This window comes from Styela clava, chromosome 12 (genome assembly GCF_964204865.1).
Source record: "Styela clava chromosome 12, kaStyClav1.hap1.2, whole genome shotgun sequence".
NCBI classification, from domain to species: domain Eukaryota; kingdom Metazoa; phylum Chordata; class Ascidiacea; order Stolidobranchia; family Styelidae; genus Styela; species Styela clava.
In genome coordinates this window covers 14,358,314-14,375,833 of record NC_135261.1, presented here as the reverse complement: position 1 = coordinate 14,375,833, position 17,520 = coordinate 14,358,314, and the positions used below count along the sequence as shown (strand labels likewise).

Here is a 17,520-nt window from a genome sequence, read left to right as displayed (position 1 = left end):
CAATAATGCACGAAGTATTATGTTTATTGCTGATATTCAATATTTATTAATAAAGTTTTTTTTATTGATATTCTGTATCCATATTTTCCTATCTGTGTTTGTCATATTCATTATTTTCTCTTCTATTTTTAAGATATATTCAACAGGAACCAGGATATCGTGACACCGACAAAAGAAGAAAAGTATTAACCAATCCTGCCATGGCTTTTTTGTTTTTATTATTTTATTTGGTATAGATAGATTTAGACCCATTCCCGCCATTAAGGGTTTTTATTAGGCTTAGATATTTTTAATGGTATTCTAGATTCTCAGGCAAAGAATTATGAGGCAATGGGGAAATTAGGAAAAGACTGATACAAGGAAACAATGAAGAAAATAGGAAAAGACTGATACAAGAAAAATCTACAAATTGAATGTAAATATTTTTACAAGTTTTATTAGGCTTAGATATTGTTAATGTTATCTTAGCTTCTCAGGCACATAATTTTGAAGGCACTGGAGAAATTGAAAAAAGACGGAATCATAAACAAATCTGAAATTACGGTAAGTATGTTACAAGTGTTTCATTAGTCAGGCTTACGCCTTCTAGTGTTTATTTTGATTTTAGTTGGATATAATATTCTTTAGATTATATTAATACTGATACAGTAATGCACGAAGTATTATGTTCATTGCTGATATTGAATATTTAATAATAAAGCTTTTTTAGTAATATGCTCTATCCATATTTTTATCTATCTGTGTTTGTCATAATCATGATTTCACTTCTATTTTTAAGATATTTTCAACAGGAACCAGGATATCGTGACACCGACAAAAAAGAAAAGTATTAACAGGTTGCCATGGCTTTTTTGTTGTTATTATTTTATTTGGTATAGATAGATTTAGACCCATTCCCGCCATTAGGAATAATAGGGTTTTTATTATTTGCCTATTTTATTTGTCCTAATCATTATTTTCTCTTTTATTTTTGAGGTATTTTCAACAGGAAACAGAATGTCGTGACACCGACCAAAGAAGAAAAGTATTAACAGGCTTACCATGGCTTTTTTTGTTTTTTATATTTGCTCTGTTAGAGATAGATTTAGACCCATTCCCTCCGTTAGAAATACCCGCCATTAGGATTAATAGGGTTTTTATTAGGCTTAGGTATTTTTAATGGTATTCTAGATTCTCAGGTAAAGAATTATGAAGGCAATGGGGAAATTAGGAAAAGACTGATACAAGGAAACAATGAAGAAAATAGGAAAAGACTGATACAGGAAAAATCTACAAATTGAATGTAAATATTTTTACAAGTTTTATTAGGCTTAGATATTGTTAATGTTATCTCAGCTTCTCAGGCACATAATTTTGAAGGCACTGGAGAAATTGAAAAAAGACGGAATCATAGACAAATCTGAAATTCCGGTAAGTATGTTACAAGTGTTTCATTAGTCAGGCTTACGCCTTCTAGTGTTTATTTTGATTTTAGTTGGATATAGTATTCTTTAGATTATATTAATACTGATACAGTAATGCACGAAGTATTATGTTCATTGCTGATATTGAATATTTAATAATAAAGCTTTTTTAGTAATATGCTCTATCCATATTTTTCTATCTGTGTTTGTCATAATCATGATTTCACTTCTATTTTTAAGATATTTTCAACAGGAACCAGGATATCGTGACACCGACAAAAAAGAAAAGTATTAACAGGTTGCCATGGCTTTTTTGTTGTTATTATTTTATTTGGTATAGATAGATTTAGACCCATTCCCGCCATTAGGAATAATAGGGTTTTTATTAGGCTTAGATATTTTTAATGTTATTCTAGCTTCTCAGGCACAGAACTATGCAGGGACTGAGAAGATTAGGAAAAGACGGATGCAAGGAAAATCTACAAATTACATGTAAATATTTTACGAATTTTATTAGGCTTAGATATTGTTAATATTATCTTAGCTTCTCAGGCACAGAATTCTGAAAGCACTGGAGCAATTGAAAAAAAGACGGAATCAGAGACAAATCTGAAATTCCGGTGAGTATGTTACAAGTGTTTCATTAGTCAGGCTTACTCCCATCTAGTGATCATTTTGATTTTAGTTCGATATAATATTTTTTTTGATTATATTAATACTGATACAGTAATGCACGAAGTATTATATTCATTGCTGATATTGAATATTTAATATTAAAGCTTTTTTTAGTAATAGGCTCTATCCATATTTGCCTATTTTATTTGTCCTAATCCTTATTTTCTCTTTTATTTTTGAGGTTTTTTCAACAGGAAACAGAATGTCGTGACACCGACCAAAGAAGAAAAGTATTAACAGGCTTACCATGGCTTTTTTTGTTTTTTATATTTGCTCTGTTAGAGATAGATTTAGACCCATTCCCACCGTTAGAAATACCAGCCATTAGGATTAATAGGGTTTTTATTAGGCTTAGGTATTTTTAATGGTATTCTAGATTCTCAGGTAAAGAATTATGAAGACAATGGGGAAATTAGGAAAAGACTGATACAAGGAAACAATGAAGAAAATAGGAAAAGACTGATACAAGAAAAATCTACAAATTGAATGTAAATATTTTTACAAGTTTTATTAGGCTTAGATATTGTTAATTTTATCTCAGCTTCTCAGGCACATAATTTTGAAGGCACTGGAGAAATTGAAAAAAGACGGAATTATAGATAAATCTGAAATTCCGGTAAGTATGTTACAAGTGTTTCATTAGTCAGGCTTACGCCTTCTAGTGTTTATTTTGATTTTAGTTGGATATAGTATTCTTTAGATTATATTAATACTGATACAGTAATGCACGAAGTATTATGTTCATTGCTGATATTGAATATTTAATAATAAAGCTTTTTTAGTAATATGCTCTATCCATATTTTTCTATCTGTGTTTGTCATAATCATGATTTCACTTCTATTTTTAAGATATTTTCAACAGGAACCAGGATATCGTGACACCGACAAAAAAGAAAAGTATTAACAGGTTGCCATGGCTTTTTTGTTGTTATTATTTTATTTGGTATAGATAGATTTAGACCCATTCCCGCCATTAGGAATGATAGGGTTTTTATTAGTCTTAGATATTTTTAATGTTATTCTAGCTTCTCAGGCACAGAACTATGCAGGGACTGAGAAGATTAGGAAAAGACGGATGCAAGGAAAATCTTCAAATTACATGTAAATATTTTACGAATTTTATTAGGCTTAGATATTGTTAATATTATCTTAGCTTCTCAGGCACAGAATTCTGAAAGCACTGGAGCAATTGAAAAAAAGACGGAATCAGAGACAAATCTGAAATTCCGGTGAGTATGTTACAAGTGTTTCATTAGTCAGGCTTACTCTCATCTAGTGATCATTTTGATTTTAGTTCGATATAATATTTTTTTTGATTATATTAATACTGATACAGTAATGCACGAAGTATTATATTCATTGCTGATATTGAATATTTAATATTAAAGCTTTTTTAGTAATAGGCTCTATCCATATTTGCCTATTTTAATTGTCCTAATCCTTATTTTCTCTTTTATTTTTGAGGTATTTTCAACAGGAAACAGAATGTCGTGACACCGACCAAAGAAGAAAAGTATTCACAGGCTTACCATGGCTTTTTTTGTTTTTTATATTTGCTCTGTTAGAGATAGATTTAGACCCATTCCCACCGTTAGAAATACCCGCCATTAGGATTAATAGGGTTTTTATTAGGCTTAGGTATTTTTAATGGTATTCTAGATTCTCAGGCAAAGAATTATGAATGCAATGGGGAAATTAGGAAAAGACTGATACAAGGAAACAATGAAGAAAATAGGAAAAGACTGATACAAGAAAAATCTACAAATTGAATGCAAATATTTTTACAAGTTTTATTAGGCTTAGATATTGTTAATGTTATCTCAGCTTCTCAGGCACATAATTTTGAAGGCACTGGAGAAATTGAAAAAAGACGGAATCATAGACAAATCTGAAATTCCGGTAAGTATGTTACAAGTGTTTCATTAGTCAGGCTTACGCCTTCTAGTGTTTATTTTGATTTTAGTTGGATATAATATTCTTTAGATTATATTAATACTGATACAGTAATGCACGAAGTATTATTATTATATTCATTGCTGAAATTGAATATTTAATAATAAAGCTTTTTTAGTAATATGCTCTATCCATATTTTTCTATCTGTGTTAGTCATAATTATGATTTCACTTCTATTTCTAAGATATTTTCAACAGGAACCAGGATATCGTGACACCGACAAAAAAGAAAAGTATTAACAGGTTGCCATGGCTTTTTTGTTGTTATTATTTTATTTGGTATAGATAGATTTAGACCCATTCCCGCCATTAGGAATAATAGGGTTTTTATTAGGCTTAGATATTTTTAATGTTATTCTAGCTTCTCAGGCACAGAACTATGCAGGGTCTGAGAAGATTAGGAAAAGACGGATGCAAGGAAAATCTACAAATTACATGTAAATATTTTACGAATTTTATTAGGCTTAGATATTGTTAATATTATCTTAGCTTCTCAGGCACAGAATTCTGAAAGCACTGGAGCAATTGAAAAAAAGACGGAATCAGAGACAAATCTGAAATTCCGGTGAGTATGTTACAAGTGTTTCATTAGTCAGGCTTACTCTCATCTAGTGTTCATTTTGATTTTAGTTCGATATAATATTTTCTTTGATTATATTAATACTGATACAGTAATGCACGAAGTATTATATTCATTGCTGATATTGAATATTTAATATTAAAGCTTTTTTAGTAATAGGCTCTATCCATATTTGCCTATTTTATTTGTCCTAATCATTATTTTCTCTTTTATTTTTGAGGTATTTTCAACAGGAAACAGAATGTCGTGACACCGACCAAAGAAGAAAAGTATTAACAGGCTTACCATGGCTTTTTTTGTTTTTAATATTTGCTCTGTTAGAGATAGATTTAGACTTATTCCCACCGTTAGAAATACCCGCCATTAGGATTAATAGGGTTTTTATTAGGCTTAGGTATTTTTAATGGCTCAGGCAAAGAATTATGAAGGCAATGGGGAAATTAGGAAAAGACTGATACAAGGAAACAAGGAAGAAAATAGGAAAAGACTGATACAAGAAAAATCTACAAATTGAATGTAAATATTTTTACAAGTTTTATTAGGCTTAGATATTGTTAATGTTATCTCAGCTTCTCAGGCACATAATTTTGAAGGCACTGGAGAAATTGAAAAAAGACGGAATCATAGACAAATCTGAAATTCCGGTAAGTATGTTACAAGTGTTTCATTAGTCAGGCTTACGCCTTCTAGTGTTTATTTTGATTTTAGTTGGATATAATATTCTTTAGATTATATTAATACTGATACAGTAATGCACGAAGTATTATGTTCATTGCTGATATTGAATATTTAATAATAAAGCTTTTTTAGTAATATGCTCTATCCATATTTTTCTATCTGTGTTTATCATAATTATGATTTCACTTCTATTTTTAAGATATTTTCAACAGGAACCAGGATATCGTGACACCGACAAAAAAGAAAAGTATTAACAGGTTGCCATGGCTTTTTTGTTGTTATTATTTTATTTGGTATAGATAGATTTAGACCCATTCCCGCCATTAGGAATAATAGGGTTTTTATTAGGCTTAGATATTTTTAATGTTATTCTAGCTTCTCAGGCACAGAACTATGCAGGGTCTGAGAAGATTAGGAAAAGACGGATGCAAGGAAAATCTACAAATTACATGTAAATATTTTACGAATTTTATTAGGCTTAGATATTGTTAATATTATCTTAGCTTCTCAGGCACAGAATTCTGAAAGCACTGGAGCAATTGAAAAAAAGACGGAATCAGAGACAAATCTGAAATTCCGGTGAGTATGTTACAAGTGTTTCATTAGTCAGGCTTACTCCCATCTAGTGTTCATTTTGATTTTAGTTCGATATAATATTTTCTTTGATTATATTAAAACTGATACGGTAATGCACGAAGTATTATATTCATTGCTGATATTGAATATTTAATATTAAAGCTTTTTTAGTAATAGGCTCTATCCATATTTGCCTATTTTATTTGTCCTAATCATTATTTTCTCTTTTATTTTTGAGGTATTTTCAACAGGAAACAGAATGTCGTGACACCGACCAAAGAAGAAAAGTATTAACAGGCTTACCATGGCTTTTTTGTTTTTAATATTTGCTATGTTAGAGATAGATTTAGACTTATTCCCACCGTTAGAAATACCCGCCATTAGGATTAATACGGTTTTTATTAGGCTTAGGTATTTTTAATGGTATTCTAGATTCTCAGGCAAAGAATTATGAAGGCAATGGGGAAATTAGGAAAAGACTGATACAAGGAAACAATGAAGAAAATATGAAAAGACTGATACAAGAAAAATCTACAAATTGAATGTAAATATTCTTACAAATTTTATTAGGCTTAAATTTTTTTAATGTTATTCTAGCTTCTCAGGCACAGAACTATGCAGGAACTGGGAAGATTAGGAAAAGACGGATGCAAGAAAAATCTACAAATTACATGTAAATATTTTACGAATTTTATTAGGCTTAGATATTGTTAATATTATCTTAGCTTCTCAGGCACAGAATTCTGAAAGCACTGGAGCAATTGAAAAATAGACGGAATCAGAGACAAATCTGAAATTCCGGTGAGTATGTTACAAGTGTTTCATTAGTCATGCTTACTCCCATCTAGTGTTCATTTTGATTTTAGTTCGATATAATATTTTTTTTGAATATATCAATACTGATACAGTAATGCACGAAGTATTATATTCATTGCTGATATTGAATATTTAATATTAAAGCTTTTTTAGTAATAGGCTCTATCCATATTTGCCTATTTTATTTGTCCTAATCATTATTTTCTCTTTCATTTTTGAGGTATTTTCAACAGGAAACAGAATGTCGTGACACCGACCAAAGAAGAAAAGTATTAACAGGCTTACCATGGCTTTTTTTTGTTTATATTATTTGCTCTGTTAGAGATAAATTTAGACCCATTCCCACCGTTAGAAATACCCGCCATTAGGATTAATAGGGTTTTTATTAGGCTTAGATATTTTTAATGGTATTCTAGATTCTCAGGCAAAGAAATATGAAGGCAATGGAGAAATTAGGAAAAGACTGATACAAGGAAACAATGAAGAAAATAGGAAAAGACTGATACAGGAAAAATCTACAAATTGAATGGAAATGTTCTTACAAATTTTATTAGACTTAGATATTGTTAATGCTATCTTAGCTTCTCAGGCACAGAATTTTAAAGGCACTGGAGAAATTGAAAAAAGATGGAATCATAGAGAAATCTGAAATTCCGGTAAGTATGTTACAAGTGTTTCATTAGTCAGGCTTACGCCTTCTAGTGTTTATTTTGATTTTAGTTTGATATAATATTCTTTAGATTATATTAATACTGATACAGTAATGCACGAAGTATTATGTTCATTGCTGATAATGAATATTTAATAATAAAGCTTTTTTAGTATTATTTGCCTATTTTATTTGTCCTAATCATTATTTTCTCTTTCATTTTTGAGGTATTTTCAACAGGAAACAGAATGTCGTGACACCGACCAAAGAAGAAAAGTATTAACAGGCTTACCATGGCTTTTTTGTTTTTTATATTTGCTCTGTTAGAGATAGATTTAGACCCATTCCCACCGTTAGAAATACCCGCCATTAGGATTAATAGGGTTTTTATTAGGCTTAGGTATTTTTAATGGTATTCTAGATTCTCAGGCAAAGAATTATGAATGCAATGGGGAAATTAGGAAAAGACTGATACAAGGAAACAATGAAGAAAATAGGAAAAGACTGATACAAGAAAAATCTACAAATTGAATGTAAATATTTTTACAAGTTTTATTAGGCTTAGATATTGTTAATGTTATCTCAGCTTCTCAGGCACATAATTTTGAAGGCACTGGAGAAATTGAAAAAAGACGGAATCATGGACTAATCTGAAATTCCGGTAAAGTATGTTACAAGTGTTTCATTAGTCAGGCTTACGCCTTCTAGTGTTTATTTTGATTTTAGTTGGATATAATATTCTTTAGATTATAATAATACTGATACAGTAATGCACGAAGTATTATGTTCATTGCTGATATTGAATATTTAATAATAAAGCTTTTTTAGTAATATGCTCTATCCATATTTTTCTATCTGTGATTGTCATAATTATGATTTCACTTCTATTTTTAAGATATTTTCAACAGGAACCAGGTTATCGTGACACCGACAAAAAAGAAAAGTATTAACAGGTTGCCATGGCTTTTTTGTTGTTATTATTTTATTTGGTATAGATAGATTTAGACCCATTCCCGCCATTAGGAATAATAGGGTTTTTATTAGGCTTAGATATTTTTAATGTTATTCTAGCTTCTCAGGCACAGAACTATGCAGGGTCTGAGAAGATTAGGAAAAGACGGATGCAAGGAAAATCTACAAATTACATGTAAATATTTTACGAATTTTATTAGGCTTAGATATTGTTAATATTATCTTAGCTTCTCAGGCACAGAATTCTGAAAGCACTGGAGCAATTTAAAAAAAGACGGAATCAGAGACAAATCTGAAATTCCAGTGAGTATGTTACAAGTGTTTCATTAGTCAGGCTTACTCCCATCTAGTGTTCATTTTGATTTTAGTTCGATATAATATTTTCTTTGATTATATTAATACTGATACAGTAATGCACGAAGTATTATATTCATTGCTGATATTGAATATTCAATATTAAAGTTTTTTAGTAATAGGCTCTATCCATATTTGCCTATTTTATTTTTCCTAATCATTATTTTCTCTTTTATTTTTGAGGTATTTTCAACAGGAAACAGAATGTCGTGACACCGACCAAAGAAGAAAAGTATTAACAGGCTTACCATGGCTTTTTTTGTTTTTAATATTTGCTCTGTTAGAGATAGATTTAGACTTATTCCCACCGTTAGAAATACCCGCCATTAGGATTAATAGGGTTTTTATTAGGCTTAGGTATTTTTAATGGTATTCTAGATTCTCAGGCAAAGAATTATGAAGGCAATGGGGAAATTAGGAAAAGACTGATACAAGGAAACAATGAAGAAAATAGGAAAAGACTGATACAAGAAAAATCTACAAATTGAATGTAAATATTCTTACAAATTTTATTAGGCTTAGATATTTTTGATGTTTTTCTAGCTTCTCAGGCACAGAACTATGCAGGAACTGGGAAGATTAAGAAAAGACGGATGCAAGAAAAATCTAAAAATTACATGTAAATATTTTACCAATTTTATTAGGCTTAGATATTGTTAATATTATCTTAGCTTCTCAGGCACAGAATTCTGAAAGCACTGGAGCAATTGAAAAATAGACGGAATCAGAGACAAATCTGAAATTCCGGTGAGTATGTTACAAGTGTTTCATTAGTCATGCTTACTCCCATCTAGTGTTCATTTTGATTTTAGTTCGATATAATATTTTTTTGATTATATCAATACTGATACAGTAATGCACGAAGTATTATATTCATTGCTGATATTGAATATTTAATATTAAAGCTTTTTTAGTAATAGGCTCTATCCTTATTTGCCTATTTTATTTGTCCTAATCATTATTTTCTTTTTCATTTTTGAGGTATTTTCAACAGGAAACAGAATGTCGTGACACCGACCAAAGAAGAAAAGTATTAACAGGCTTACCATGGCTTTTTTTGTTTATATTATTTGCTCTGTTAGAGATAGATTTAGACCCATTCCCACCGTTAGAAATACCCGCCATTAGGATTAATAGGGTTTTTATTAGGCTTAGGTATTTTTAATGGTATTCTAGATTCTCAGGCAAAGAATTATGAAGGCAATGGGGAAATTAGGAAAAGACTGATACAAGGAAACAATGAAGAAAATAGGAAAAGACTGATACAAGAAAAATTTACAAATTGAATGTAAATATTTTTACAAGTTTTATTAGGCTTAGATATTGTTAATGTTATCTCAGCTTCTCAGGCACATAATTTTGAAGGCACTGGAGAAATTGAAAAAAGACGGAATTATAGACAAATCTGAAATTCCGGTAAGTATGTTACAAGTGTTTCATTATTCAGGCTTACGCCTTCTAGTGTTTATTTTGATTTTAGTTGGATATAATATTCTTTAGATTATATTAATACTGATACAGTAATGCACGAAGTATTATGTTCATTGCTGATATTGAATATTTAATAATAAAGCTTTTTTAGTAATATGCTCTATCCATATTTTTCTATCTGTGTTTGTCATAATTATGATTTCACTTCTATTTTTAAGATATTTTCAACAGGAACCAGAATATCGTGACACCGACAAAAAAGAAAAGTATTAACAGGTTGCCATGGCTTTTTTGTTGTTATTATTTTATTTGGTATAGATAGATTTAGACCCATTCCCGCCATTAGGATTAATAGGGTTTTTATTAGGCTTAGATATTTTTAATGGTATTCTAGATTCTCAGGCAAAGAATTATGAAGGCAATGGGGAAATTAGGAAAAGACTGATGAAAGGAAACAATGAAGAAAATAGGAAAAGACTGATACAAGAAAAATCTACAAATTGAATGTAAATATTCTTACAAATTTTATTAGGCTTAGATATTGGTAATGTTATCTTAGCTTCTCAGGCACAGATGTTTGAAGGCTAGGAAGAAATTGAAAAAAGACGGAATCATAGACAAATCTGAAATTCTGGTGAGTATGTTACAAGTGTTTCATTAGTCAAGCTTACGCCTTCTAGTGTTTATTTTTATTTTAGTTAGATATAATATTCTTTAGATTATATAAATACTGATACAGTAATGCACGAAGTATTATGTTCATAGCTGATATTGAATATTTAATAATAAAGCTTTTTTAGGAATATGCTCTATCCATATTTTCCTATCTGTGTTTGTCATAATCATTAATTTCTCTTCTATTTTTATGATATTTTCAACAGGAACCAGGATATCGTGACACCGACAAAAAAGAAAAGTATTAACAGGTTGCCATGGCTTTTTTGTTGTTATTATTTTATTTGGTATAGTAAGATTCAGACCCATTCCCGCCATTAGGATTTATAGGGTTTTATTAGGCTTAGATATCTTAATGGTATTCTAGATTCTCAGGCAAAGAACTATGGAAGGGCTGGGAGAATTAGGAAAAGACGGATGCAAGGAAAATCTACAGATTACATGTAAAAAATTTTACAAATTTTAAATTCAATTAAGTGAATTTTATTGATAAATTCGATTCTATTGAATATTTTTATTAAATGTTTTTTTTTCAGAAGATTACTTACCGAGAAATAGAAGAAGCCGAACAAGATCTGTGAAGACAATCACGATGAGGTATAATATAATGCATTAATGACTGGGTTTTTATAATTTTGACAAGCCACTATTTGTTGGAGTCAACGTTTCTAGTGTCCACTGTGGTTTTATTGGTATTGTCATGTATTCGTTTGGAATTTAAATATGGGCATAGGGCGTTTCAGATTTTTCTGAAGCGCGATAGGACCCCATCAACAAGTCCTAACGAGTGGGAAAACCGACACCTCTTGGGTCCACATGGAAGCTCGGAATTATATTTTGACATTTTAGAAAATACTTTTTTTGTTTAAATATTGAAAAATGCAATGTTGCAATGAATATATATTACTTACGAATCTATTTAGATTATTTAATCAAATATGTGACTACTCCACTTACTTTGCAATATGTTTTAGTTGTATTTTGCATATATATATAATAAATGGAGAAAATATATCTGTATAATAAAATAAATTTATTTGCTTTGATTGATTCTCTTGTTTCATTCCGTTTTGAAATGGCAGAGCAAAGTGATAAGTGATATTGGTGGATACTAGACAAATATGCCGAAAGACTATCACCAAAAGAAATGTAGTTAGAGGCCACCAAGAAACTTCATACATGGGTGGTGAGCATGGTCAGTTTTACTTAGCAACTTCATGCATGGATGAGCATAGTCGGTTTACCTTGCAACTTCGATTGGCAGTTTTGCAACTTCATGAATGGGTGGGCATGGTTAGATTTACTTTGCAGCTTCATGCACGGGTGAGCATAGTCAGTTCATTGATGGGGTTGCACTTTGTAACGTCATGCATGAGTGAGCGTAGTTTGTTTCACTGTAACTTCTTCATGCATGAGTGAGCAGAATCATTTTTATTTTGTATCGTCATGCATGAGTGAGCGTAGTCAGTTTTACTTTGTAATGTCATGCATGGGGAGCGTAGTCGATTTTACTTTGTAATTTCATGAGTCATGCATGAGTGGGCGTAGTCGGGTTTACTTTGTAACACCATGTATGAGTGAGCATAGTCAGTTTTTACTTTGTAACTTCCTTCATTAGTGAGCATAGTCGGTTTTACTTTGTAACTTCATGCGTGGGTGAGGGTAGTCTACTTTACTTTGTAACGTCATGCATGAGTGAGCGTATTCAGTTTTGTTTTGTAACTTCATGCGTGGGTGAGCGTAATCAGTTTTACTTTGTAACATCATGCATGAGTGAGCGTAGTCGGTTTTACTTTGGAACGTCATGCATGCATTAGTAAGCATAGTCAATTTTACTTTGTAACATCATGCATGAGAGAGCGTAGTCTGTTTTACTTTGGAATGTCATGCATGCATGGGTGAGCGTAGTCAGTTTTACTTTTTAACTTCATTCATGGGTGAGCGTAGTCAGTTTTACTTTGTAAGGTCATGCATGAGTGAGCGTAGTCAGTTCACATTTGTTACGTTATGCATGAGTGAGCATAGTCAGTTTTACTTCGGAACGTCATGCATGAGTCAGCGCAGTCAGTTTTACTTTGTATTGTTATGCATGAATGTACGTATTCACTTTACTTTGTAACGTCATGCATAGAGAATTTTCTTTCTAGGTTCACTTTGGCCAAGATCTTGCTATTTAAACCAAAAACGTGACAATATATACCAGCCAATCCTTGGTTTCGTCACGCAGTTGTGTACATATATATTAAGCTAATTCAACAGAGTGTGTCAATATGTTATGTAGAATATAAGCGACTTAGTATTTATGATGAGCCTCTACAAGAAGCCTATATCGTGTTGGGCGGTGACACTTCGGGCCATTAACTTCCTTTGATGCATCTTTGCCAGGTTTCACGATAATTAACAACTTCGCCACTTTGAATATGTAAATGTGATGAATGAAAAGACGAAATAGTGAGGTGATAAAACAAAATGATTCCAGTATTGTAGATATAGACGTGTGAATAATAAATATATAGTATTGTTGAGGATTGCTAAGGTTTACGGCAAACCCAACAGGCAGGTTATTAACATACTTTATTCTAAAATATGCAAACAAGAGCTGTGCTCTAATATATGGACACGTTAACCAGAGCGAAGCAGTATTTACCTTTGACGCCACCGGTACCCACAAAAAATTCCGCTGTTGCGTAGAAATAATTTACAGAATCGAACCGGACAGCCAGTGTTCCCAAGAATAAAATAATACACCGAAATTTTAGACGAAATATCAGATTTCATGCGAAATTTAGAAATAAATAAATAGCCTTCTGGCAAAAAAATCAATCTTTACTCACTGAAAATTTAAAAGCAATTGGTCCAGTATTCGAAGAGAGAAGCGATTTTTTAAAAATGATGGAGACATATAATACCAATACCAACATAATATTGAAACGATCGTTATGTAGAAATATGAACCAGCTTGCAATATTATTTACAATTACCAGAATAATAATGAACGTGAAAGACTTCTAACATTTTCCACCCATGTTTGTTTCTTTGCCTAGACATGGGCATTTGTCACAATATTCAAACATATGTGAAGCAAGTATTTGCCTGAAGCATCGGGCTAAGATTTTTCGCAATCTTGTAATTTTCATGGCATACGACGCATCTGTTATTGAAGCTGACGTTTGCTATCTGTGCCCAAATTGTGCGGTACTTACCCCCGTGTCTATTTGATTCTCAATTACTCTTTTATGTCCGCTTTATTCAGAATAATTCTGTGAAAACAGAATTATTACTGAGCACGGATCTGTCAGCTACAACAAAGGGAATCGATGTCTTCAACGTTTTGGCCGAACTCTTCACCCAAAATGACCTGGATTAGGGCAAGTTGGTTGGATGCACAACTGATGGTGCTCCATCCTTGCTTGGTCGAATTTCAGGGTTCCAATCGCATGTTAAAACCGTATCCCCACGCGCCACATTTGTTCACTGCTTCATCCACAGGTTTGCTCTTTGTGCCGAGGTGCTCCCTCCAGACCTACTGTCATGCTTGGATCGAATAATAAAAATGGTGAATTACGTCAAAACATCTGCTCTTAACCCTCGACTGTTTGCAAGATTGTGTGAAGATTTGAATTCAGATCACGGGATCTCGCGGAAATATCACTAGAAGAGTCTTTGAAGTTCAACAAGAACTGTTCACATTTTTCCAGGATAAGAGACAAGATTTCAAAAAGGATTTGAAAAACGAGGAGTTTATATTACAGTTGGCTTACTTATCGGATATTTTTCAAGCTCTTAACGATGTGAATCGTTCGTTCCAAGGGCCAGACAGATCAATCCAAGACTTTGTCTCTAAGCTTGAAGTGTTCGTTCGGAAGCTGGACATTTGGATGAAAAATGTGGAGAGCAAACGTTACGGAATGTTAGAATTCTTCACCACCGTTTCGTGGGAACCAAATGAAAAATTGTCTCAAGAAATTGCAGAACATCTAAGATTGCTAATCACGGAATTGATGCATTACTTTCCGCATACAATATGCTGCCCATATATGGTCAATCCGTTTTTTGTCAATCCCGCACTTCTACCTGTTGGAACTGGTGAACAAGAAGAGATAATTGATATCCAAGCTGATGAAACTGCAAAAAATGTGCACAGAGAATGCTCTCCATCACTAATCAATTTCTGGCTAAAATTGTCTTCTAGTTACCCCACACTGGCCCGTAATGCTGTTCCTCAACTATTGGTTTTATACAGTTAACCATGGTCAAACCCCGCATAGACCAGCTTGTAGAAAAAAAATTGCAACACTCGCATTAAACTATAACGCTTTTCTAAAATTCGATTTTTTTTGCAATAATACATACATTTCAGCAAATTAATTTGGAGACTAGGTTAGGCAGTTCGTGATAGCGACTAGCGCCGATCAAAGTGTATTCGCCCGAGGTTTGCAATAATTTAGTGGCGGCGATATTCAAAGCTTTTCAGCTCTGACGGTAGACGACGTAAATCCTCTTGCGATTTTGCACGCAATCAATACGCTGTTGCGGCGTATAATTGATTGAAATCTTTGCATGAAGCTCTAAAAAAATCGATGTAGTGTAGTGCCACATTGTGAAATACTTTCATAGGGCGTTTTTTGTGCCATTTTCCCACTCCGAAAAAGGTAACTTCGTCGGTGGCACGCGGCCGGACTAAAAAACACTGAAGTGGTGGTACGCAGTCAGTAAAAGGTTGAGAACCACTGTATTACATGAACATCTTTGTTATGACGCCAAAATTAATTTCACGTAGAAAACCATATGACGTCACTAGGATTTTTCACATTGTTGGAAATACATGATACTAATTACATTAACTGGCCTAACTTATTTCCAACTATCCATAATCAAAAGAATTATGGTAACACCTAGTACATTGTGAGGTATTTTGGACAAATCCCACTCGAAAAAATACATTACCTAAAAATCGGAAATTGGACGCTGCACAGTTGAAATTCAGATTAAAATCTATTCTAACGAACTGTGACATATTTGAAAGCTCTGTTACTTTTCAGCGGCTGTATTCCTAATCAACAAATGGGATTCAACTTGTTATTGAGACTCGTGGAAATGTAGGAATTAGGACAACTTTATATACCGCAAGTCCAAGTCGCTCATGCCGATACCACTTTAATTTGTTTTCCACTTTCATTCCCTTTGTTCTCCAATTTGAATTACATGATTAAGCAAACTCACGGTCATCAGAACACGAAACTTTGCATTCAATGGGAAAGGAAAATTTTATTGCTTTTCTAGACCGTGCTATTGGATTTAATTCTGCGGGAACTTGAGTTTTCATAACCTCGATTTTTCTTCCTGTTTCCGAAATGGTAACTATATTTGTTTAAAAAATGGTTAATTTATCAGGTGAAGGTTCGATTTAAAACAAGGGCTTGTTTTGAATCAATTTGCTTTATTGAAATAACCCTTGCAGAGCCGTGAAAATGCATAAGCTGCCAGAATTATATTTTTAATATGTAAGTAAAAATTCTTGTATTGTATCTTTGCAAGTTTGTATATATACCAAAGTCATACGATTTTAACAGGAATATTTATCCGAGATACCAGAGAGACGTTTCGAGTGAGAAAAATCATGAAACTTATTTAATCAAGGGCAGCCATGGGCAAAACGAGTGCGGTATGATAATGAAGAATATACATCGGCGGCAACCTGATTTATTAAACGACGAGACAGGCTATGCTAATTGCAAGACCCCTCTGATGCAATGATGTCAAAAAAACTAATCTGTTATGACCCCATAATAAGGATTTCGAGTTTCTGTATCGACTTTTTTCTCATGAAATAAAGGCATTATTACGGTTAAAATTGTTCGGTAATTTATGCTTATTTATGTTGTTAAGGTTAAAGTGATAGAGTTTTCCAACGTTATACAAACTCATTCATTCGGTCGTATTTCAAGTTTGGTTCTCGTCACAGGGTCGTTTACGTAATGTCTTATCTTGTTGCGTCTCCTTGAGCCAATCACGTTTGTGGACGCCTTGAACTCAAGCTTGAGAAGGCATGTATAGGCCATCAGTAAACATCTACCTATTCAATACAAAAAAAAAATCGGAACACCCGAAGTATGTGAACCAAGATGGCGGACAACAGAACGTAGTATGTGTACCAGGTTGGGGTAAGCCATAATTTCAGGTACAACTACTGCGGAAGTCACTTGGCTAGTCGTCGAACTTGTAATATAACTAAAATAGGGAAAATTGGAATAAAGTTACTCCCTAACCCTAACCTGCTACACAGACTACGTTCTGGTGTACTGCAAAGCTGCAAAGTTGATATGGATCTGGTATGATAAGTAGTATTTGTAGCTGTTTGATTTGGCTGTTGAAAATGGTTATTTCGTATATATAGACAACGAAATGGATCTTCAGTTATATTCCACTGTTTTCAAAAGATCCGGAAAGTCGCGCAATGTAGATATCATCTATTGGCAGGACTGCTTGGTGTCAAGTCCAGAAGTCATCTCACTTGTGTTTCACTGTTTGCGGACAGCACTTCGATGATGGTGAGTGATAATGTTCCGTTATCAATTTCTTTAAATATTCATAAGCTCTCCATTTCAATGGAAAGCAGATGACAAACTACTGTAATTGGTAGGCCTAGGCGTAAGACTACTTGCAGACTTGACTTATAGCAACTAACCCCCAAATGTACTCCATTTCATGTTAAAAATATGAAAACAAAGTTAATTTTTCTCAAAATTCGAACAAAG

General features: G+C 32.6%; 1 protein-coding gene across 1 annotated transcript; it reads left to right on the top strand.

Moving 5' to 3' along the window:
• The first annotated feature begins 14,115 nt into the window (after positions 1-14,115).
• Positions 14,116-15,009, top strand: LOC144430606 (zinc finger BED domain-containing protein 5-like). The gene is made up of 2 exons (XM_078118616.1): positions 14,116-14,130; positions 14,461-15,009. The coding sequence occupies exons 1-2, from the start codon at positions 14,116-14,118 to the stop codon at positions 15,007-15,009; spliced, it is 564 nt and encodes a 187-aa protein (XP_077974742.1).
• The last annotated feature ends 2,511 nt before the right edge of the window (positions 15,010-17,520 follow it).